Here is a 26,449-nt window from a genome sequence, read left to right as displayed (position 1 = left end):
CGTCATTGTTATGCCCCAAGAATAACGGGCACTTCACATAGGCCGGTGGCTTTTGCGCGGAGAAGCGTCTGGAAATGCTGTCTTGGTCATGGTTACCTGGAGAATACGTGCGTAGGGAATCCTCAGCTGTACGCACCAACCATGTGGGAAGTCCTCCGTAATGACGCCATTACACAGTAATAAAAGTTCCATACAAAGTCCACGTGATATAATTGCCAACAGACAACGTTGACGTCACTGGCGTCATTTCGAAAAGGTCAAAGATCAGATTCTGACAAATGCTCCAGAATTGTTACGTCATACGAGGTGCGATCGGAAAGTTTCCACACTGCGCGTATAAAAACCCGTACACTTATCTCAGGTATTAAATTCATCCATCACCCTCGAAGTAGTTCCCCTGGGAGTGAACACAACGATCCCAGCGCCGCTGCCAAGCCTGGAAGCATCCCTGGAAATCTTTCTTTGTCAGCCTGTCAAGCACCATCTGCGATTCTGCCTGAATCTCTTCTATCGTCTCAAATCTCCTTCCCTTTAGCTGAATTTTCATCTTTGGGAAGAGGAAGAAGTCACACGGAGCTTAGAAAGGAAGTTGGGGTCGGTTCTTGCAAGATCTTTGAGCTCCTGACAAACGAGAAGTCGATTCTGCTTCTGGTCCTCAGACAGGATGCGTCGCATGTGGAGTTCTTCCTTTAGAATCAGCTGACAGGTCCCATAGCCTATCCCAACAATGTCGCAGAAGTCGTTGATGGTACGACGTCGATCTTCGTAACATTTTCGGGCGTTGTGCTCGAAGATGGTCGTCCAGAACGCTCGTCATCATCGACAGAGGTTCGGCCATTTTTAAAACGTGAATGCCACACAAAAGTTTATGCACGACCCATTGCGGACTCCCCAAATGCTTGCTTTAGCATTTCATAGGTTTCCGTAGCCGTTTTGGCGAGTCTTTGGCAAGAGATTCAGGCAGAATCGCAGATGGTGCTTGACAGGCTGACAAAGAAAGATTTCCAGGGATGCTTCCAGGCTTGGCAGCGGCGCTGGGATCGTTGTGTTCACTCCCTGGGGAACTACTTCGAGGGTGATGGATGAATTTAATACCTGAGATAAGTGTACGGGTTTTTATACGCGCAGTCTTGAAACCTTCCGATCGCACCTCGTATGTACAATTCTCCTAAGTTGTAGTAGGTGGCGTTATAACGGTGGTGAAGATAAAGGAAGAATTTTTGTTCGGAATGTTGGTAGTTACCTCCAGTTCCACACGGAGTTTCTACCCAGAAGAAAAGCGTCTCTTACTCTGTTTCTTCCTTGCAAGTCATTGGCGTTAATCCCACAGGGAATTCTCGCTCCCTCAAACGGCGTTCCATCCTTCTCGTCCCAGTGAGCTCGTTGAAACGAGACGGACGCTCCTAATAGGAGGACAGGGGGCAGAGTCAGCCCGAAATAGAGGCCACCAACAGTGGACCCGAAAGGAGTGATCAGGAAGATATTTGCACCTAATAAGAGGCAAGGCCTACATAACAAGGAACTTGATGTTTTATACCAGTGTTCCGTTAGGGCAATGGGATCTCGGAGATTAAATTGGGCTTGGTTGATATCTGGTTAGGATAGAGGAGACAAGAAACACATACAGGATTTTGATGGGGAAACCTTCGTTAAAACGCTCGCTTGGAAGACCGAGCATGAGATAAGATTAAAATTAATTTTAATTTTAGGATGAACCCTGCGATAGATCGAGTTTATGGGAAGGAGTTGATTACTTAGACTGTCTACTAAGAGCAAAAGAATGCTTGAGAACATTTTCATAAAGTATTGCCTTAACAGCCATTTCTTTTCGTTTTAAGATTTCGTAGGCCCTAAAAACTACTGCAAATTATCTGGCGGGAATATTTTTAGAACTGTATTATCATATCCAAAGTATCTTGTGCCTGTCAAATTTTAATTTTATTTGAATATATTTCAGAATAATATATTTTATTATAATCAAAATATTCGCTAACTTATTTGTTGTTAGCGTACGAATTTCCGCTTCGAAGTTATCAAGTCTTTTCAACAATTTTCTGCGAGCGAGCGTCTAATACCCAGATTTTAATTTGTTCGTATTGTCATCTTTGATGTAATATAACTTTAGACTAATAAGGTAGTATATTTGCGTCATATTGTGAATTAGTCTAAATATTTTAATATTTTCCGTCAAATCACAATTTTAATAAGATAATAAAATATAAAATATTTAAAATATCATTTCACGTTCCGCATCGAATGATCGATTTACAAATTGGAACGTCTCTTACGACGTGTTTCGGTTATATTTAACCGTCCTCAGGTATAAATTAGATTGATAAAATTTAAAACTCGAATTACAATCATTTACACTTCGACCCGACACAGTAATACTTCTAGATGTCTTCCGCCAGACACGTCATGTCTCTACCAACTCATCACCGACTAATATTGCACATCAGATGAACCACGCCACATATAAAAAACAATACCTTCGTTCTAATATATAAGAGTAATCTGATAAGAACATTTCAATAAACTGCATAACATTGTAAATGATTGTAATTCGAGTTTTAAATTTTACCAATCTAATTTATACCTGAGGACGGTTAAATATAACCGAAACATGTCGTAAGAGACGTTCCAATTTGTAAATCGATCATTCGATGCGGAACGTGAAATGATATTTTAAATATTTTATATTTTATTATCTTATTAAAATTGTGATTTGACGGAAAATATTAAATATTAAGGTTAATAAAGTATAACTTATATTTATTATTACATTAGAAATTATAACTTTTTAACTCTTTGCTCGTAAAACGACTGTAACTATACCAAGATATAAAATGGAACAAACAAACTAGACACAAATAAACCCATTATACAAGCAATCGACCATCGAATGCCTTTCTCAAAGGTCTGAGAATCTGAAAACGTGAGCTCATTTTAGCTGGGCTCTTTATAAATCCTGTCACGTTTTCTCTCTTTGGTTGGGTTTGCATAGAATATCCGATCTTGGGCGACAGATATCTTTACAGAACGGGTCGTATAATGTAGCTCTGAGCTGTGTTAAAAACTGACACCTTCCTGGGAAGCAACACAATGTCTGCCATCGGAATATTTGATGCCACTCTAAAAATAGGGCAGGCAGATGGTACGTCAGCTACAGTGTACTAGAGAAAGCTGAAATCCTTTATTCTGACGTCAGCAAATAAAGCGATTGGCTGTGGGCTGGACGACTGAGGTTCGATTCTCGATGAGGTCAAGGGCTTCGCTGTGTGTCAATGCGTCGAAACACTCAGCCCGCGGAGTGATAAGTCGGATGCATGAAGCTTATCATTTATATATATATTTCGATATATATAGGCTGTCCCAAAAATATGTACAGAGTGAGTCAAATGTATGTTTACAAACTTTGTGTACGTGTTCCAGGATCAAAAATTAGAAGAAGGAAGATGTTCATATGAACATGGGCTCGCAAATGTTTCACTTTCGAAATAATAGCCAAAAATAAGTTTCAATTAATTGACTTTATATCAAAGTGAATCCAGCTTCCAGCAAAGATTTTCAAATAACGTTTCGGCAGGAATTGTTGACGACATGCTTATTGGTCCACACATGCTTCGATCGCGTCTAAGAGGACCTTCATATCGGCGATTCCTAAGAAGAAACTTGCCACGTCTCCTTGAAGATGTACCACTGAATACAAGAAGACAAATGTGGTTTATGCACGACGGAGCCCCAGCACACTTCTCTCTTCGCGTCAGAGATCATCTCAATGAACAGTACCCTCAGCGATGGATTGGGCGTGGTGGCCCAGTAGCATGGCCACCGAGGTCACCGGACCTGACTCCGTTGGACTTTTATCTGTGGGGTCACTTGAAGTCCGTCGCTTATGAAACATAAACATTGAAGACGACCCGTGGGAACGTCTACTGAATGCGTGCCAGATGATTCGAGGAAACCCTGGAGTGTACGAACGAATTCGTCAGTCGTGTGTACGTCGTGCTCGTGCATGTGTGGAGAATGGAGGAACAACCTTTGAGCATATTTTATAAATAAACATCCCTGTCCTTATATTTGGCAATAAAGGCGTGCATTGAAAATTATTTTTGGTTATTATTTTGAAAGTTTGCGACCACATGTTCATAGGAACATTTTTTTCTCTCATGTTTTTGATCCAGGAACACGAACACGAAGTTTGTAAACATACTTTTGACTCACTCTGTACATAATATTAACCATAGCGAGAGCTTGTTAGTCAGTTGCTCACTGCTGCCATGAAGTTAATGGTGGTCATTTTGAGAACCTGCACTAGATTCACTAATTCACAAAGTGTCGTCGTATGTATCGGTTTATTTTGTTTAAATGTTTCTAATTTCATCGTTGAATATGTGTATACATCTCTTTTGGACACTTTGTGTAAATTGGATGGTTTTGATAAATACTTTCACGTCCTTAATACACTTTTATGATGTTACTAATGTACGAACAATTTATTTGAAATTACGGTGGTCTAGCGGTTAGAACGCTGGCCTTGTAATCCTGGGGTCTCGGGTTCGATTCCCGGCGGTGCCCGAATTTATAACTTGTGTTGGGCAAGGCCGTGGTCTAGGCAACACGGAGTTTTCCTCCGTGGCATCCCAACAATTACTCCATTCACACACAGAAGGAGGCAATGGCAAACCACTTCTGGATCATCTGCCAAGAACGTATATGAACAGGTCCCAGTCCGAGAAAAGGATGGAAGGATCCTGTTCATATGGACCTGTCGTCAGACAGAACACTACAAATAAAATAAAAGTTGGATATCTAATGACGATGTATCAGCAACATAGGATGTTTGACTTATAGCTTGTGTGTTTTACGTAAAGCTATTTTATGAGAATCGTAGTTATAAGACGATTCCTAACCTCATATTTGAAAGGTCCTTAGATAAACTGACCGGGGACATGTTTACCGTGGAGAGAAAACAGTACTCACTGATACTTTCAAATTAATTGTTCACAATTTATCCCCCGTAGGAGTTGAGTAATTAAACATACGTCGTTAACCCATTGAAGCAAGTTTAAATACGCGAGCCCTGACGGTAGTCTCTAACTGTTATATTTGCTTTGTTTGGAACTGTTTACAGATTGGTTACAGAGGTTTATTACGTATATATGCTTTGGATGAGAAACAAACATTCAGTTTTGTTGTTCATAACCATATGGAAAATTCCTCTTGGTGCCTGCCTTGGCTTCTTCTAGAATTCAGTCGTACCTCAAAGAAAACTCATCACATCTCCATTTCAAAGGCCACAAAAAGAAAACTTTTTATTCGGATGATAATTCTTATACCGATAATCATATTAATCGTCTGATTAATGCAGTGTTACTGATTATTAAAGCAAGTGGTCCGTTTTGTTACATCTGAGATTTATGGGTTAAAAAATCCAATGATCGTATTAGTAATTAAAATGGCGAGTTCATATTGTGGTTTGTTCACGCCTGCGCGTTAATGGTCACAGTGACAGTTGAAGGCATAATTAGCGGTTCAGCGTTGTCTCTTGACACTGCGTCAGAGTTTCAGCTTCTTGTCCTCTGTCCCGCCTTCATCAATCATAACTCAACAGCAGACGGCGACAGAATGTCGTCACGAAAACACTCGATTCTGGGATTCGATACAGACCGAGCGGTTTCAAGAACACGAAAGCCAGAGACCAAATGGCGTGCTAGTATCTCGTATTTCTCCACCGAAAATCTTTATTTTTAAAACTTTAGAACCTGAAGACTATGATGAATTTAGGAGAACAGATTCGGAAAATGATTCTTATTTGTTATTTAGTACGAAAACTTGCATTCCCATCTGCGTTCTGATCATTATATGGGCCTATTATTATTTAGTGTTCTGTCTGACGACAGGTCCATATGAACAGTATCCTTCCATCCTTTTCTCGGACTGGGACCTGTTCATATACGTTCTTGGCAGATGATCCAGAAGTGGTTTGCCATTGCCTTCTTCTGTGTGTGAATGGAGTAATTGTTGGGATGCCACGGAGGAAAACTCCGTGTTGCCTAGACCACGGCCTTGCCCAACACAAGTTATAAATTCGGGCACCGCCGGGAATCGAACCCGAGACCCCAGGATTACAAGGCCAGCGTTCTAACCGCTAGACCACCTCATCTTATTATTATTTAGTGTTCTGTCTGACGACAGGTCCATTCTTCTGCCCAAAAAGAGTTCGCCAGACTAATGTTTGTTATGCATGTCCATCAACAGGGCGATCAGTGAATCATCGCCCTGATGATGGAGACAGCAAGGACCTCTGAAACGTCGGTAAACTTATACCACACTACACGGCGCAACAACCCATAAGACAGTCATCTTCAAGATTTAAAAACATTAAATTTAAGTTAAATTCGATTTTATAAAACTTACCGCAAGGAATTAATCGTACAGAAGAGGTTATATTATATAATATATAATGTACAAGTTTCATCGAGGTCTAACACTTATATTTGAAACATTTGCTGCTGATTAGATTTGTCAATGAAGTTTATCGAACATCACTAAATAATTATTTTGTGCTGCTGTGTTTATAATTTTATTCGTAATAAAATTATATAAGTTCTAGGAAGTATGAAATGTGCCACATTAAAATATATATTAAAACTAATGTATAAATCCCCACGTTAAAGTGATGCATATTATCCGACATATTTTTTCTTGGTTTTAAAAAAACACAGCAGAACCAGTTTTAGAGACGATGTGTAGTTTTTTAAACCGAAACGAAGAGAAATGTCTAAGACCATGCATCACTTTAATGACACGCCGTTGTCAGAACCTTAAGACGAATTTCTCCATTCTGCTTTATAACCGACCTCGTGAAGCTGTTTTAACACGTTCGTTACACAAATGTATCAAAATGAACCCATGAAGAGAAGGTAATATTTATTGATTTGACTTGTGTTTACGTGTTATATTTCGGAAAATACCAAACTAAGTTCCGTTAATTTTTTTATTGTGTGGGAATTAACAAAAGCTGTGGGCGAATTTGATAGATTTCAGTTTCTTACGGCAGCGAGAATGAATATGACATCCTTCTTGGATATTACACCATTTAGTCACGTAGATGTTAACAGACGTTTCAGAGGTTACTCTTATCCGAAACGTCGATTTTAAAACCTACTCTTCGTACAAAAACACTGCCATATGACATAAGACTTGTAGACTTTATTGTAGTACAAAACTTTTGTTTAAAACACTTCTACATACTGAGAATATTTAACGAAATGGTGGCATTATACAGGGTGAGTCAAAATTGGGCTTGAAACATTTAAGGGCGTGTTCTGGGAACCAAAACATTAAAAGAAGTTTATATGAACATGTGGTCGGAAATGTTTCTTTGCCTAAATATTATAACTGAATGAAGAACACACATTTCCTTTACAAAATGTTTATTATGATGTACCTAATTCGCGATTTTGCAAGGGGTGTTCAAAATTTGACCTCTCCACCTCCAGACATGCCCGAGAATTACGAAAAGTAGACTGACGAACACATTCATACATACCAAGGCTTGTTTTAACAGTGTTATAAGCAACCCAGGCACGTTGTCATAGCTCCTGCTGTGTTTTAAGTGACGTAGCATACACCAGGAACTTCAAATGACCCCGCAGGTAAAGGTCCAAGGGGCTCAGGTCCAGTGACATCGAATTTTGAACATATCTTACAAAATCGCGAATTAGATACGTCATAATAGACACTTTGTAACGGGAATATGTGTTCTCCATTAATATTCAGGCAAAGAAGCATTTCCGACATGTTCGTACAAACTTTTTTTTATTGTTTTGGTTTCCAGAAAATGCCCTTAAAATTTCCAAACATGCTTCAGGCTTCATGTAATTTGAAACTAGCGTGATTGAACGTTAACAGAGCGACTGTTTAACACCACCAATTCTAGGAATTTGGGCCGTGGAGGATTACGAAATTTCCATTGACGCTTTGAAACTGAAACATCTGAATAAGGTTTAAGATTTCAGTCTGTACCTCAAAGAAAACACTCCCCCATTACAAAGTTAAACTGGTCAATGATGCACGAGGAAGTGCTTATTACTTACAGCGAGATTAATAGGAGATCCGTAAATAAATAACACAGTTGTTGATTTTTAAAGCAGGTGGTGCATGCACATATAATTAGATTTCAAAGCGTTAATGATTCTGTAAAAATCAGTGACAGTAACTGATTATACGAATTTTCGACATTTTAGTTATTTGAGGTGTATCGAAAAACACGACGTTTCGGGCGTCACCTCTACGTCTGTCTTCAGATAGTAAGTTGCAATTTTGAATATTTGGCTATACTGAACTCGAGTCGAGAAAACCTACGGTCAAGAATGTCTGAGCTTGATTTTACTCACATTATTTGTTCAATACCCCACTCAGGTTAGGTTCGTCAGATTAGATTTGATAAGGTTAGGTTAGGATATGTTAGGTTAGATTAGGATAGGTTAGGTTAGGTTGGGTTAGTTTAGGTTAGGTTAGATTAGGATATGTTAGGTTAGGTTAGATTAGGATGTTAGGTTAGGTTAGGTTAGATTAGGATATGTTAGGTTAGGTTAGGTTAGGTTAGATTAGGATATGTTAGGTTAGGTTGGGTTAGGTTAGGTTAGATTAGGATATGTTAGGTTAGCTTAAGTTAGATTAGGATATGTTAGGTTAGGTTAGGTTGGGTTAGGTTAGGTTAGATTAGGATATGTTAGGTTAGGTTAGGTTAGGTTAGATTAGGATATGTTAGGTTAGGTTAGGTTAGATTAGGATATGTTAGGTTGGGTTAGGTTAGGTTACAATTTTTGCATGAGTTTAGATTCGTTCTCTTAACCCTTCACCTAAATCTGTTTTTGACATTTCATAAAAAAATCAAGTACTTACATACAATGCAAAGTGAAAGTATAATCGATAGAATCAAAATCTTTTTATCCCATACGTGGCCAAAAATTGATCGATAGTGTATACAATGCTGAAATTACTGTACGTTTCCTGTGGTGTGTGTAAGAATACCCAGATTTTGATCGTTCTAGATTATTATGTTGTATAATCTACGATGGCAATAAGACTCCAGATATGTTCCAACAATTTCTCTAAGACTTCTAGTGACGACTTTCTCATAGCTGCACACGAAAGGTTGATCTACGTCGTGGCATTATATATGACAACCTTGCTCTATTATCGATATATCTCGACCATTCATTCATTGCATTTACTGGCCCTGAAAAATAAATATAGTCGATTTCTGAACAGCCATTTTCATCTGTTAGTGACAGAATGTGTCGTAACCGGACGTGACTCACAAGAGACCCACTGTAGAGTGAAACGTACCATAAGGAAGGGAACTAAATTCCTGATTTTGTGATGTAACGCTATTTTAAGCTAATCTGGTAAACGCTCTGATTGATCGCTGGTTTATGCCCGCTTCTCACATGTACGAGGTGCGATCGGAAGGTTTCAAGACTGCGCGTATAAAAACTCGTACACTTATCTCAGGTATTGAATTCATCCATCACCCTCGAAGTAGTTCCCCTGGGAGTGAACACAACGATCCCAGCGCCGCTGCCAAGCCTGGAAGCATCCCTGGAAATCTTTCTTTGTCAGCCTGTCAAGCACCATCTGCGATTCTGCCTGAATCTCTTCTATCGTCTCAAATCTCCTTCCCTTTAGCTGAAATTTCATCTTTGGGAAGAGGAAGAAGTCACACGGAGCTTAGAAAGGAAGTTGGGGTCGGTTCTTGCAAGATCTTTGAGCTCCTGACAAACGAGAAGTCAAGTCGATTCTGCTTCTGGTCCTCAGACAGGATGCGTCGCATGTGGAGTTCTTCCTTTAGAATCAGCTGACAGGTCCCATAGCCTATCCCAACAATGTCGCACAAGTCGTTGATGGTACGACGTCGATCTTCGTGAATGGCCTGCCGAATCTTCGTAACATTTTCGGGCGTTGTGCTCGAAGATGGTCGTTCAGAACGCTCGTCATCATCGACAGAGGTTCGGCCATTTTTGAAACGTGAATGCCACACAAAAGTTTGTGCACGACCCATTGCGGACTCCCCAAATGCTTGCTTTAGCATTTCATAGGTTTCCGTAGCCGTTTTGGCGAGTCTTTGGCAAGAGATTCAGGCAGAATCGCAGATGGTGCTTGACAGGCTGACAAAGAAAGATTTCCAGGGATGCTTCCAGGCTTGGCAGCGGCGCTGGGATCGTTGTGTTCACTCCCAGGGGAACTACTTCGAGGGTGATGGATGAATTTAATACCTGAGATAAGTGTACGGGTTTTTATACGCGCAGTCTTGAAACCTTCCGATCGCACCTCGTACTTTAGTGTGGGTGCATTTCCTGTCGGATTAAAGTAATAGAAACCAATGCAGCAATGGATTTTAATCAGGGCGAGAGTGTATTCAACTGAAAATAAATCTTGCTTGCAATCCTTCGTCAAGGGGAGAAACATCCGGTTGCCTAACAGACAGGGTAAGACGGAATTTATGGCATTGGAATCCAACTGTTCCCATCCATATTTCATAACCACCTTCAAGGGAAAGTGTTTTCACCTGAGAGGGACGGAGTAACAACAAGACACTGCAGAAAAATTCGTATTGAGGAACTTTGTAATTTGTACTCCTTCATATTTTATTAGGGCGTTAAAATCGAAGAAGGATGATAAGGAAAGAACATGGAAGAAGTGATAAGTGAATATAAAATTTTAATCAGGAAACCCGGAGAGAAGAGACCACTTCTGATATCTAGATGTAGATTGGAGGATAATATTAAAAGAGATCTTAAATAAATAGCATGTGAATGACTCAGACTGGGGCTACTGGTTCTCGCGAACACGATAATGAAATTTGTTTTGTTCTATTAAAGTGAAGAATTTCATGATTAGTTGACTGTTAGTTTTAAAAAAAGTGTGATCTGTGGATTCGCCAAAGAAACAGGCTTGTGTCGTGTGAGACGAGTGGCCAAGCAAGGCCAGTGTTTCGGGCATCCCTGACCCAACAGACATTCGGACTCGTTGGGGATTGCCAGCCAGCCAGTGCCAAGATTAGGCCAGCTCGTCTAACGGACACATTTTTGGCGAGTTGCAGAATGACGTCATAGAGAGCCGGACCCTCCGGAACTTCTCTGTCCGGGACAGAAATATCATCGTCACTGGCGTGGGAACGCTGGTTCCGGGTCTGATTTACTCGCGTGAAGGGGTGAGGGGTGTCTCTGTTGATTGGTTCATAACTGCACTTCCAATTTCTCTAAGCCAATATTTGCCATTTTACTACGTTTGCATAAGACGTATAACAAATACATCGTTATCTTTTAGACGGTTGAAGGTATACCCGAAGATGTAGGTGACATGTTCCTCCGAAACGTTGGTAACCACTTAAAATAAACAACTTATATTAATTAACAGGTCGCTAGAAGTCTCTGATGATGACTTTGTTCGAACAAGGCGTAATTCGTTTATAATATGTTTAATAACGAATTGCTAATGGCTGCAATATTCGGAATTAAAAGCAGTTGAAATCGAACAAAATAAAAATTTAAAATTACGTAATTAATCTATGATATACCTAATTCCTAGTAGTAGTCAATGCCGTTTGAGAATATGGTAGAAAATTAGGTATCATTAATTTGTCTGGAATTTGTTGCTAGCTGAGTTTTAGAGCCAATGTGTTTGTGGCGTGTCTATAAGGAGGGCTTATATAGTTTATAAATAATCGTAAGGTTTTCATTAGCTTGTTCTTGTGGGTAAGATTCAGATAAGAGGGACAAAGGAGATATGAAAATGCACGCAGGGTTTTAGTCTGAAGACTTAAAGGAAACAGCCCACCTGAAAGACGTAGACGTAGATGGAAAATTAATACGAAGTGGCTTTTTAGAAATAGTATATGAGGGTGTGGGCCAGACAATGGCTGGCTTTTGTATCTGCGGTATTTAACATCCGGGTTTCTTAACACACTGAGTGAAAATAAACTTAAATTTGTTTATCAGTAAGTTGTTTGAATCTTTCATTAAATGTAACTATTCAGAGGAGCAAACAACATAAAACTCTGTCTCTCTGATTGGCTCCAAGGCCCTCACGTGATCCTGACCCTGCTCCCTATTGGTCCGGCCAAGACTTTGCCTTGACTGACCGGTTCCTGTATATAAGAACGATTTCACGCGCGTAGCTTACTTATATTCTCGCAAGTGTAAGTACACCTCCGTTTTAGTTTCAAGGCGTTCTTTAATATTCAGCAAGAGACGGTGTCCGCCCTTAGTTAGCCCTGATGGTGAAGGCAGCAAGGACCTCTGAAACGTTAGAAAACTTCTACCAGAATACACGGCGCTACAACTCATAAGGTAGCCGTCTTCGGACTAAAATCCTATTACATAAAAGTTGACTGTACAACCGGTGATTTTTTTTTAAAGTTCAATATGCGCCGAGTTTAATCGGAAGCATTGAGACTGGTCAGAGATTACGTACAAGGCAGACAGACAGAGCGCTTGGGTGTCATCTCTGTGGAATGTTACTGCTACAGTAATGCAGACAAAACGTCGCTTTCCTGCAGTTTATCAATTTCCTATTCCGCCCCTTTGTCCACTTCGTGTAGACGGAGATGCAGAGGAAATAGCGGTTAGAGTTGCTTACTGTTCGCCAGAAAGTGGAATTTTGATAACACGAGTAATACTGTGCAGACCCAAACCTTTAATTACCAGTGAGAACAGAATTCTCAATATTAAAATGTAGTACTCATTCTAAAGCTAACTAAATATCATATAAAAGTTTCGAAAAAAAAACAAAATCAATTATCAATCATGGTTTTAAAATGTTCATAAAACAATTACGACTTTCCTAACATGATTTCTCTATTCAAAATGTAGTTTAGCTTTGTTTTGTTATTAAGTCAGTTTGTATGTGCATTTCTCCAGAGGCCAAATATAGTTTGAACCATCGGAAGCGTGAGATTTAATAAATTCGTCATTCTATTAGAGCAGTGGTATTCAACCTTTTTTGTTCGCGTACCCCCAGATATAATTTCTCTTCAACTTTGTACCCCCAAAGTTGTTGGTGTATAATTCAAGTTATACATAGTATATAATCTACATCTAAAATAAATTAAATAAATTACATTACTGATTATTCAGTGTTTATCATAAAACTTTGTTTTAAATTTCACGTATCCTCGGGGGTACGCGTACCCCAGGTTGAATACCACTGTATTAGAGAACACTATTATTATTATTATTATTATTATTTATTTATTTAGTGTTCTGTCTGACGACAGGTCCATATGAACAGGATCCTTCGATCCTTTTCTCGGACTGGGACCTGTTCATATACGTTCTTGGCAGATGATCCAGAAGTGGTTTGCCATTGCCTTCTTCTGTGTGTGAATGGAGTAATTGTTGGGATGCCACGGAGGAAAACTCCGTGTTGCCTAGACCACGGCCTTGCCCAACACAAGTTATAAATTCGGGCACCGCCGGAAATCGAACCCGAGACCCCAGGATTACAAGGCCAGCGTTCTAACCGCTAGACCACCTCATCTTATTATTATTTAGTGTTCTGTCTCACGACAGGTCCATACGAACAGGATCCTTCCATCCTTTTCTCGGACTGGGACCTGTTCATATACGTTCTTGGCAGATGATCCAGAAGTGGTTTGCCATTGCCTTCTTCTGTGTGTGAATGGAGAGAAACCGGGGAAGCCCCCGGAGGAAAACTCCGTGTTGCCTAGACCACGGCCTTGCCCAACACATGTTATAAATTCATTTATAATGATAATGTCGATGGACTTGTTCCCTGAAGATGAAGACGTAACGTTCCTCTGAAATGTTGATAACCACCTGCAAGACTACACAGTGTTACAGCCCAGATGTCAATAATTTATATCTTAATTGCCGTAAGGGTGTAAAATCTCACACATAGTGATTGATTCCCTACGACTTATAATACGAACATTTTCAAGCACCTTGCGTCGTGTGTTAAGGTATTTTATGTTTTTGAGAATAAAATATAACGACATATTGGCAGCGTAAAAAGTATGTTTACCTTCTCATTTGAAAACTTTAAATTAACTGCTGAAAATAGGAGTTTTAAATTTACTCTGGTGCTAGGCCATAAATTATCTTTGTTGAGTAATTAACAGCCGCTGAGCTGTTCAAAGGTTTATCGCTGTATTCACAAAAGCCCACCACTGGTCCCCCATCGTGCTACATGTTCTCCCATCTCGTCTTTATGTATTTGATCATCCTAAAAGTATTTGGAGAAGGGTACAAATCATGATCTTAGTAATGTTTTTTTTGGGATTTAAATTGTATATTTAAAAAATTACGAACATTGCTAAGGTATAAATCTTTGAGGTTATGTCTGACACATTTAAAGTATCTGGACAGTGGCATTTACCAACGGAAACTGTGTAAAGGCGTGTAAGTAGTATTTATAGTTCATACATCTGTTTATATACAGGGTGTTAACTATTTAAAGGGCACTGGAGGTCCCCCGAAGGAGTTTTTTAAAATTACACCATTTCGTAAACTTTTGTAAATAAAGATTCCTGTCTTCTGCGTTGTTGCGCTGTGTAGTCTGGTCGATGTTTACCAACGTTTCAGAGGTCATACTGTCTCCATCATCAGGGCGATGAGTATGAAGATTTCTGTCTTCTGGGTTGTTGCGCTGTGTAGTCTGGTAGATGTTTACCAACGTTTCAGAGGTCATACTGCCTCCGTCATCAGAGTATGAAGACTTCTGTCTTCTGGGTTGTTGCGCTGTGTAGTCTGGTCGATGTTTACCAACGTTTCGGAGGTCATACTGCCTCCATCATCAGGGCGATGAAGATTTCTCTCTTCTGGGTTGTTGCGCTGTGTAGACTGGTCGATGTTAACCAACGTTTCAGAGGTCATACTGCCTCCATCATCAGGGCGATGAAGAGTTCTGTCTTCTGGGTTGTTGCGCTGTGTATTCTGGTAGATGTTTACCAACGTTTCGGAGGCCATACTGTCTCCATCATCAGGGCGATGAAGATTTCTGCCTTCTGGGTTGTTGCGCTGTGTAGTCTGGTCGATGTTTAGCGACGTTTCAGAGGTCATACTGCCTCCGTAATCAGGGTGATGAATGTGCAAATTGATTGGAGGGGGGCTAGGTTTATAGGAACCGTGTTGTTATAAAAATAATAAGATTTATATCCTGTGTTGCTTTTTCATGTGTCTATTGATAATTTGAATATATAAATTACCTAACTGATGACGTTGAATAATTTTAGACTGCAGGAAGTTGGTTTGTATAGAAATAAATGCAGATACTATTATTTGTAATTATTTAAGATTTTGTGTTCGGTATAAATTATTATAATAAGAATATTTTCCTATCAATAAGATATAAAACAAGGTTACATATTATGCTGATTATATATTTACATATGTTTATGTACCATGTAGTAATTGCTTATACCTAGTTTGTTAAAAAGGATTATATAGCGTCGAATGTTTTGGAAAGGATGTGTAAGGAAGCTATCGTGGCCTAATTTTATGGTACAATCTTCTGGGGGGGGGGGAACTGAGGAAAATCACGAACGACCCAGTCGGGATAGTCGGTTTCCGGGCCGAGATTTGAAACCGGGACCTCCCGACTTTGAAGCAGGAGTGCTAACCACACGACCACAACGTTCGGTATCAACTTTATAAATACATTGGCACTGACAGAAAATGATATTTAATTAAATATCACTACTAAGAATGACATCGACCTATGACGAAATATAATTAATCTGTTATATATGGTCCTAAATAACCTTGTCGCATCGCTTCCAGTTGGAAAGACGTCAGACGGTGAACAACTTGATCCACTTAGATCAAAATCTTCGTCTGAAAATTAATCTCAGCTTGCGTATTCGTCTTTATTAGTCGACGAAGCAAACAGCTGTTTCCCGCTAGCTGCCAGTTTCTTGTAGTACACGTCTCTGTCGCATTAGGTGTGTCTCCAAGGTTAGCGTGAAGAAATTCACCTCACTCCTCTGAGTCTTAGACTGCTTTGATATTAGGCCCCTCTGGTGGCGTAGAAGTAAACTGTATGCAGCTGTATGTGTGGCTTCTGTTTTTATCATTCTCACCCCCTCATATCTGAAGCTTCAGCCTGGAATTAGTAAAATCAGGCTGTTACGATTTCCTTCATCCGACTGACGGTCCCCCAGTACAAGACGCATCTTTTAAGAGGTTCTCAGTGGAAATTAAGTTTGACGTGCCTGATACAGAGGAACATCAGTTTGTAATTTTGTTACGTGCAGCAGTTGGGAACATCCTCTCGGGACTAACTGAATTAAATAACGCGTGTCAGCCTCAGCGTAGAAACTTCTGTGCTCGCTGTACATCGCACCTCGCGCATGCGCTGTGTAATCTGGTTCCAAGTTCACAGTTTACATGATCGGGGCGACCTTCATTCTCGTCACCGTGAAAACCTGAAGTCGAGCTTAACGAAATAAAATTTCTGTGAAAATGTGTCACAGTCAATACAGATACTTTAGAATGACAGTATCCCTGTTGTTTAACTATGCATCACGCCATGGAGACGTATGGACAAATTAAAACTGCACTTAACGAAGGTATGGAGAGCAGATTTAATTCGGGAAATGCTATCATTTAATACAATATATTTTATCGTCGAGTCTCATACCTAAAAGATTAAAAGATGAAATCGTAAAACACTGATTTACCTGCTGTTTTACACATACGGATGTAAAACGAATAACATTCATTGAAGTACTGAATATAAAATTATTTGCATCTAACAGAGAGAAATTAACAAAAGTACGTCAAAATTGCATAGTGAGGAATTTCATAATTTGTAACTTTCACAAGATATTATTAGGGTTAACAAACCAAGAAGGATAAGATGTCCGAGACAAGTACGTAATTAATTAAGAATATTTATCGACTAATCTCGAAAGAAAGTGATGACGTAGATCTAGGCGTGGATGAGAGTGGAGGTGGGTATTGAATAAATAGTGCGTGGAAATGTGGACTGACTTTAAACGACTCAGGATCGAGACCAGTTGTGGGCTGTTATAATTACGGCATTAATATTTCGGGTTCAGTGAAAGCAGTGAATTTTCTGGTCACTTCTAGAAGATTCTGTTTCATTGGACAAGACTTGGTTTGTGATATTTAATGGAATTCCTTTGCGTTTGATTGCAAAATTAATATAATAAGTGGAACTCACTCGTACGAGAAATTATAGGCCTATATACAATGCAATTTATATTGAATAAATTTTATTTTAAAGCTGATTACGAGATGTTATATGAAGCCAGCTACACAAAAAAAAACTCGCTGTTCGATGTATCGATAACAAATACTCGTCTTATTAAAGCTTTCGTAAAAGTGTGAATACAATTTAGTATTAATTTCAGACGAACTATTGGTATAATAAAAACAGTATATGGCGAATTTAAGTAGCCCCTTCAAACGAAAGAAATTAATAAGACGAAATGAATAAAATATAACAGAAAGTTATTAAATTAAGAATGCGTAATCGAAGGAAGAAATCAATAAGGTTGACTTTGTTCTGTGCTGTACTGTGTTGAACCTCAGGTTGACAGCTGAACTCGTCTAAGCTACCCACCGGTAACTACATTCACACGGTTCGCGACTCTAATCTTTAGACCTGCGGGGTGAGGAAGTGGGGTGAAGGGAGAAGGAGGAAACATGGCTTCTGCTATGCAGTATAGTAGTATGGCCTCAGTTCAGAACACGTTGGCCACTAGTCTGCTTGTGTAGTGCTCAGGTGAACTGAACTGAAGTAATTGTGTTTGTATCTAGTACAAGCGACGAAAGATACAGTGACACTTGTGACAAAGGAAGACTGGGAAGGGTTTTGTAGACACGCGGAAACAGTCGAAAGCCGATATTGCCAAAGAGACGGCATCCTTCCAGATGTGACAGACCGTATTGTCATTAATTTCGATCCTGGCAGTTACAGTGATACCAACTCTCAAAATGACTGTGACAACAGTGAAACTGTCAATGAGTACAATGTTACTACGCCTGATGAAGACACTGACATGGAGCTTACACAGCCACTATAGAGTAAGTAGTCAATGTTTTTACTTAGGTAGTAGTCTGATAAGCCGCTACGGTGGTCCAGCGGTCAGAACGCTGGCCTTGTAATCCTGGGGGTGTCGGGTTCGATTCCCGGTGGTGCCCGAATTTATAACTTGTGTTGGGCAAGGCCGTGGTCTAGGCAACACGGAGTTTTCCTCCGTGGCATCCCAACAATTACTCCATTCACACACAGAAGAAGGCAATGGCAAACCACTTCTGGATCTTCTGCCAAGAACGTATATGAACAGGTCCCAGTCCGAGAAAAGGATGGAAGGATCCTGTTCATATGGACCTGTCGTCAGACAGAACACTAAATAATAATAAGATGAGGTGGTCTAGCGGTTAGAACGCTGGCCTTGTAATCCTGGGGTCTCGGGTTAGATTCCCGGCGGTGCCCGAATTTATAACTTGTGTTGGGCAAGGCCGTGGTCTAGGCAACACGGAGTTTTCCTCCGGGGGCTTCCCCGATTTCTCCGTGGCATCCCAACAATTACTCCATTCACACACAGAAGAAGGCAATGGCAAACCACTTCTGGATCATCTGCCAAGAACGTATATGAACAGGTCCCAGTCCGAGGAAAGGATGGAAGGATGGAAGGATCCTGTTCATATGGACCTGTCGTCAGACAGAACACTAAATAAATAAAAAAAAAATAGTCTGATACCTGATGTCTGTCCAGCCTTTAATGGTTTGGACTCCCAGAATTCATTGCAAGTCTCAAGATTAGAGTCGCGAACTGTACACTGTTTAAGACACAGTTCGTAACATGATGACAACAGAAAGTGTGTGTACAAATCAGCAGTCATCTGTTAGTTTCAAACTCAAAAAGAGAACCACCTGAAGATAACTAGTTTAGGTGGATTCTTAAAAAGACGTCGAAACTATTTTCAGTAATTTGTGTATAGACGGACTGCCAACCTGACGTAAAAGCCATATCGTTTCATGTTGGGAAATTTGTGTTTGTTGACACGGCCAGATACGTTCGAGAGTGTAATAAAATAGGCAAATGTTGCGTCTCGCTTTCATTTAAGCCTTTTTTTGCTTCAATTACGTTCAGTATCAAAGAGACGGTGTAACAGTTTCAAAACACAGAGAAGCTCTTTAGTCTGGGTGCTAATGAAACACAGTTCTGTGGTTCGGTTTTACATTGCTGGAAGGGCTTCGTCACTGATGAACTGTGTAAACAAGTAGGCCAGTACCAGCAGATTATCAACCGAACGCTGAATTCAGTTTACGTATTTATTATGCTCTCCCTTTCATTAAATCATTGCTGTGGAAGTGAGTTGGTTATTTCAGGAAGGGCGTGAGTTATAATTTTTTTTTAAAAAATGAGTTAGATAAAATTTTCTGTACTTTAAATATAGACGTGTCTCAGAAAAAGAAAACACAGATTTATCAGATTCTTATTGACTTCTGAAATTACAAGAGGGGTTGGAACTTATCGAGAATTTCTTCCCTGTCAGAGGGCACTTCGTCTAGGTTTTATGAAACTTTTTGTGATGAGGTGAATAGGTTGCATGTGCTACGACAACACGCAGAGACTGTTGCACGGTCATGCAAGAATTATGTCGTTGAAATGGTAAGAACTGATGACGTAATTGACTTCAACCTGTGGTGGCCAAAATACTGTAAGAGATAAACTGTCAGTACTGTCCACAAATGACGAGAAAATCCCTGGTCGGTGCGGGGGGGATGTTTACTGCCAGGTGGACTAGAGGGCTGCTATTGGTGGGAAGTGTGATACGTCACAGTTTTACGCTACTACACAGACTGAAAACATCAAGCAGTTAAGAGTAGCGTGTAGTGAGCGCACCTCTAATGTGTTCTGTGGGTGTTGCGATAATATTCTAGATTAAATCGCTGTGCCTCTGTGAGGTAATCTTAAAGCTGTACCCATTAGAACACGTGAAAGCCTGTCGTCTGTTGTTCGTTCAGTGGTTGTGGAACGAATGCTTTTAGGATGGGTCGTCACTCACCGCGAAATCTCGCGCATGCGCGTATATCGAATTCCTAGCAGGGATTTTCTCCTGGTCTGCGGACTGTAGGTAGCATAGTGAATAACATCTCCAGGAATGTAAAAACCGTATTTTTGCCGTCATCAGTCAATCCGTCGTATGTAGGAAACGGAGTCCCGATCAATAGGGATAATATTGACGACTTTAGAAAAGTAACAAAATAACATCATTTCAGAACACGAGGCTTCTTAAAGAGACAGTGGCCAGTACTAAACGCGACGTATGATGACGCAAATATGACGTTAAGCAAGAACTGTAACGGATATATAACCCTAATTTGATTTAAAACTCTCAGTATTTGTCTAAATCTTTCAAAAGATTAACATTCTGACATGATTCTATACACGTGATTATGTTTCTTCGAATAAAATTCAAAAAAATAAAATTTAATTTTCTCAGTAAGTGCAGAAATGGCATTAGTGATTTTTTTTAAACGAGTATACGATACAAAGAATATTATTCAAATCAACTAAAATTCTATGAAATGGCCTTAAAAGATCATATAATACTGAATAATTAATATTATGGTAAAACAAAGGAAAAAAGCTTTCCTTCATTTGTCGAAAACTGAGATTTATGTACTTTAACACTTTCTGAAATGGCTGATTGACTTAAATCGTTCTCCCTCCCACCTCTGACATTCAATTGTGGTCATTGTGCTTGTGAAATGTGGCACGGTCTCCGTCACAGGCAGACTCGAGTTTTATTCTCCGGTGTCGATTTATAATTCCGTGCGGGTCGTTGGGGTTCTTCAAAATATCCCGTAATGTATTCGACGAAGCGTTCCTCGATTCAGAAGCATTTACGTCAGTAAAGGCGGCATTGGCCTTAGGTTCTCTTCCCGCGCATGCGCGTCTGTGTGTCTGCTTTATCTCGGCTCAAGTATGGGTTAGTGACCAGTTTTTGTTATGTTCAGCTTGAGTCTGTGTTTCGCTGGGTTTACCGCCTTCTTTGCACGAAGTTTATCAAAAGGAAGAATACGTTTCAGGGCTGGCCATGTCTGTCTGTCAATCCGTCTCTTTCCACATGACGTAACTTTATAAACGCGAGTCTTCGGCGTTGGAAACACACAAGGACGGCCATGTCTGTCTGTTCACCCATTCGTCTTGTCATATGGGGCTGGCAGCTGAGGTTATGTGACTGGTTTTTACGTTGTTCAATTGTACTTTTAACCTTCAGTTAGTAACGCCAACATGACGGATATGGATAGTGTAAGTCAGGCGAGATCGAGGTTAGGTTAGGTTAAGGTAGAATATGTTAAGCTGGGTTACTCTGGACCAGGGTAAGGTGGATAAGGTTAGGTGTAGCTAGGCTAATTTAACTATGGTAGTTTAGGGAAGACTTTCATAATTAGGCTAGGCTAAAATGTGTTACGTTAGACTGAATTAGTCCATATTAAGGTAGGTAAGTCTAGGTTAGGTCATCATACGATAGGCTAGGCTGTAAATAACATGTTAGAAGACATTTTAACAGATACAACTTTGAGTATTCAGCAACTAAACATTGTAAGCAAGGCAACAATGGTAGCCATCGTAATCAAGGTAACCACAGCAACAATGATAACGAAAGTATATACAGAGCTAGTCTAAATGATGTTCCCGATTTGAAAGACATGGTACTCACGTTTAATAAAATTCATATGCACAAGATTGGTACCGATGGAAAGAGAAACTCTCCAAGTTTTGTTTTAGTACATAACAGGTGTTCAATGTGAGCCCCCTTGGTAACTCGGCACACGTCTAGCCTGTAGTCGAGTTCCTCCCAGCACTGTTTCCTCGCTTACTGACGGGCGGCCAGTTGACTTTCTCTTACAGATGCAGTCCCTTTTCTTAAATTCGGAATACCACTTACGAATTGTACGCCCACTGGGTGGATCTGCCGCATACTTGGTTCGAAAATGCCGTTGCACACTAATAACAGACCGGTGAACGTGGAAATCCAGGACACAAAAGGCTCCCCTGTCTTCGATGGCAGCCATTTTCTCTCATATCGCCCCTGGCGGCGAACAGTGTTACTACGCGAAGTATACCAACATAAACTTGGAGAGTTTCTCTTTCCATCGATACCAATTTTGTGCATCTGAATTTCATTAAACGTGAGTAACATGTGTTTCAAATCGGGAACATCATTTAGACTAGCCCTGTATAATTATGGAAACCATGGTAACCAAGTCAGTATCCACGAAAACAGGAGTAAGAAGGAAACGACAGTAGCCAAGGTGACCAAACTCACCGTAGAAATCAAGGTTAACCATGGAAATCATACGTACTACTTATTACATGAAGCTGAGTCCTTCCTGCGAAGCTAACAGTCGCTTACCCACTCAAGAAATTCCTAAAATGTTATTGAACTCGAAGGTTTATTATTTTGTTCACAAGAGCTCGCCACTGGTCCCTATCCTGAGTCAGATGGATCCAGTCCATACCACCCCATCCTATTTGTCTAAGATCCATTTTAATATTATTCTCTCACCTACGTCGAGGTCTTCAAATATTCCTTAGCTTTGATCGTTCCACAGACTATCCCACTCCGAGGCCCTGTGAAACATTTCGTAACAAGTTATTGTTTTTACGGTGATGAGTTGTAAGCCCCACGCCCAACCTTCGAGCAGGAAGACCAACCCTTGGAGGTTACCCTTCATATCTGGAGGCCGTCTCCTCCTTTGGCATCCTAAGAACGCGCCATACATGGACCATGGAAATCATTGTGATAAAATTAGCCATGGTGTCAAGGTAACTATGGTAAACATTGAAACCATGGTAACGACCATGTCTGTCTGCCAACGCGATTTAATCCTAGTTTCGCTTAACGGTTTTTTATTAAATTTGGCATGGGCATTATGTCATTGAAGGCTAACCTGTCCTGATACTTTCAATTTTTTTAAATCGAAATCACCAACATGGCGGAGGAACGGACTTGTGAGGTGTGTCACTTAATATAGGGTCTTACAACAATGTTTGGTATTAAATCTTCGAAAAATACGCAACGTTGATGCATTAATTATTTTTAGAGAATAAAATAGCGGTTGCATGAAATAATGGAATAGGACAGAATCTCTTTCAGACGTTAGCAAAGACTTCGGTCAGAAGTAAGCGCGGATAAAATTTATCTCTCGAGATGTGATTGCCGCACAAAACATTCCACAAAAGTAGCTAATAAATTCCTTGAGGGTGCTTCAGAATCCTGGGGTCCCGGGTTCGATTCCCGGCGGTGCCCGAATTTATAACTTGTGTTGGGCAAGGCCGTGGTCTAGGCAACACGGAGTTTTCCTCCGTGGCATCCCAACAATTACTCCATTCACACACAGAAGAAGGCAATGGCAAACCACTTCTGGATCATCTGCCAAGAACGTATATGAACAGGTCCCAGTCCGAGAAAAGGATGGAAGGATCCTGTTCATATGGACCTGTCGTCAGACAGAACACTAAATAATAATAAGATGAGGTGGTCTAGCGGTTAGAACGCTGGCCTTGTAATCCTGGGGTCTCGGGTTCGATTCCCGGCGGTGCCCGAATTTATAACTTGTGTTGGGCAAGGCCGTGGTATAGGCAACACGGAGTTTTTCTCCGTGGCATCCCAACAATTACTCCATTCACACACAGAAGAAGGCAATGGCAAACCACTTCTGGATCATCTGCCAAGAACGTATATGAACAGGTCCCAGTCAGAGAAAAGGATGGAAGGATCCTGTTCATATGGACCTGTCGTCAGATAGAACACTAAAAAAAAAGGAGAGGAATCCACAGGAAGATAAAAGGAACATAGGGAGGATGCTACATTATTTGTAATCCAGCAAACATTTTTAGGATGATAAAATCAGAGACGTTGGGGTGTGTGGTACTGGTAGCACATATCAGAGAGATGAGACGGCCTATAACATTTCAGTCGGAAAGTGAAGAGAACTTGAAAGACCTAGTAGTAGACAGAAGAATAACATTATAATAGGTCCTAATAGATTGCGAGGTCATGGATTGGGCTTATCTGGCTTAGGATTTGGTGACGGATTCGTGTTAACATCGTAATGTACCCTCAGGAATTTTTTTGAACAGCTGAGCGACTGTAGTCTTCTCAAGATGGACTCTGCTTTGTTAGACTGCGATTTATAATTGTTTTCATATTAATTAATTTACTGAAACATTTAAATTAATTCAAATTTACGTTTGTAAGAGTTATTTTTATTATTCGATTAATTTACTGATTAGTCAGTCGATTGGTCGAATAATATATTGATAATTATTTTAGTATTTTGGCCAATCTTCTTTGTCTTTGCAGAGGAAAATGGTGTAAAGTCCACGATTCCTGACAAGCCGATAGACCTTAAGAACTATACGAAGCTCTGTGACCTCCGCCGGAAGTTCCAGGTCCTTTACAAAGTTGAGTTCCAGGTGAGTTGTAGTTTTGTGCTGCTCCTACTTCCAAATCCCACTTCCTGTCAGTAGAATCGGAAGTTCCAGTGCTCAGACACCAAAATATCAGTCATTTAATCGATTAACCTGATTGGCGGTTAATAAATAAGTCAGCGAGATAGGGAGCATTTGATTCAAAATTTCTGAGAGAATATTTGGATAAGAGTGAGGACTGGAGAGAATTACATAACAACGAATATAGTAATTTTTATTTTTTTACAATTTACTCTTAGAGTTGTAAAATTAAGGGTGGTGAGATTGGCGGTGCATGTAACACGCATGGAAGAGATGAGAAATGTTTACAAACCTGTTTTCCGAAATACTGAAGGAAATAGGCTATTTGTGAGAGCTAGATGTAGATGAGAGGTGTGCCCCAGGTGTTGGTTGGGAAGCCTGAGGGAAAGAGACCTCTGGGGGGACCTAGACGTAGATGGGAGGATAATCTCAGGCGGAACCTATGGGAGATAGGAGTTGAAGGAGACTGGGACCGGTGGAGGGCTTTGGTTAATTCGGTGATGAACCTTCGGGTTTCATAAGCCATCTAGTTGGTTGGGTCCACTATTTGGGAAGCCTGAGGGGAAGAGACCTCTGGGGAGACCTAGACGTAGATGGGAGGATAATCTCAGGCGGGATCTATGGGAGATAGGAGTTGAAGGAGACTGGATTTTGTTGGTCCGGTGGAGGGCTTTGGTTGGTTCGGTGATGAACCTTCGGGTTCGGTAAGCCATCTGGTTGATTGGGTCCACTATTTGGAAAGCCTGAGGGGAAGAGACCGCTGGGGAGACCTAGACGTAGATGGGAGGATAATGTCAGGCGGGGTCTATGGGAGATAGGAGTTGAAGGAGACTGGAGTTTGTTGGCCCAGGACAGGGTCTGGTGGAGGGCTTTGGTTGTTTCGGTGATGAACCTTCGGGTTCGGTAAGCCATCTGGTTGATTGGGTCCACTATTTGGAAAGCCTGAGGGGAAGAGACCGCTGGGGAGACCTAGACGTAGATGGGAGGATAATCTCAGGCGGGATCTATGGGAGATAGGAGTTGAAGGAGACTGGATTTTGTTGGCCCAGGACAGGGTCCGGTGGAGGGCTTTGGTTGTTTCGGTGATGAACCTTCGGGTTCGGTAAGCCATCTGGTTGGTTGGGTCCACTGTTTGGGAAGCCTGAGGGGAAGAGACCTCTGGGGAGACCTAGACGTAGATGGGAGGATAATCTCAGGCGGGATCTATGGGAGATAGGAGTTGAAGGAGACTGGATTTTGTTGGTCCGGTGGAGGGCTTTGGTTGGTTCGGTGATGAACCTTCGGGTTCGGTAAGCCATCTGGTTGATTGGGTCCACTATTTGGAAAGCCTGAGGGGAAGAGACCGCTGGGGAGACCTAGACGTAGATGGGAGGATAATGTCAGGCGGGGTCTATGGGAGATAGGAGTTGAAGGAGACTGGAGTTTGTTGGCCCAGGACAGGGTCTGGTGGAGGGCTTTGGTTAATTCGGTGATGAACCTTCGGGTTCGGTAAGCCATCTAGTTAGTTAGATGAGGGGATAATATTAGAATTGCTCTCAAGGAGATAGCTACTGTGTGAACTGCATCCAATTGGCTCAGAATATGAATCGTATGTTGGCTTGCTGTATTTTATGTATTAGCTGGTCATTTTATTCATATAATATCTTTATACTTTTGTAAGGCTTAAATTTGCCGGAGGCAAACAACAAAGGTTTTCACCTCCCAATCAGAAGTTATACGCTTTGCCAAGATATCTGTCTTCTGGGATGTAGCGCGATATATTCTATTTGAAATTTACCGACGTTTCAGAGGTAGTTGCTGCCTCAATCATCAGGGCGATGAGGCTAATTACCGTTGCCCTAACCTGCCACGTTATCAGGCGTTATGTTACAGGGTGTGGTTGTTAAGTCAAGATGTTATTCTGTTTTCCTTGCT

At 40.7% G+C, this 26,449-nt stretch overlaps 1 protein-coding gene across 3 annotated transcripts in view; it reads left to right on the top strand.

The window, feature by feature from the left end:
• Ptp36E (protein tyrosine phosphatase 36E) overlaps positions 1–26,449 on the top strand; it is a 125,097-nt gene that overhangs the window by 50,750 nt on the left and 47,898 nt on the right. For all 3 annotated transcript variants that reach the window (XM_022082224.2, XM_022082225.2, XM_022082226.2), the window contains exon 2: positions 24,387–24,499. In XM_022082224.2, the coding sequence (XP_021937916.1) occupies positions 24,387–24,499 (113 nt within the window). The remainder of the gene's footprint in view (positions 1–24,386; positions 24,500–26,449) is intronic.

The sequence above is a fragment of the Zootermopsis nevadensis genome, unplaced genomic scaffold (assembly GCF_977971745.1).
Source record: "Zootermopsis nevadensis isolate Lab colony 2312 unplaced genomic scaffold, Znev_1.0 Znev_ptg000016l, whole genome shotgun sequence".
Lineage (NCBI taxonomy): Eukaryota > Metazoa > Arthropoda > Insecta > Blattodea > Termopsidae > Zootermopsis > Zootermopsis nevadensis.
The sequence above is the reverse complement of the archived record's forward strand: the minus strand, read 5'-3'. Positions and strand labels throughout refer to the sequence as shown.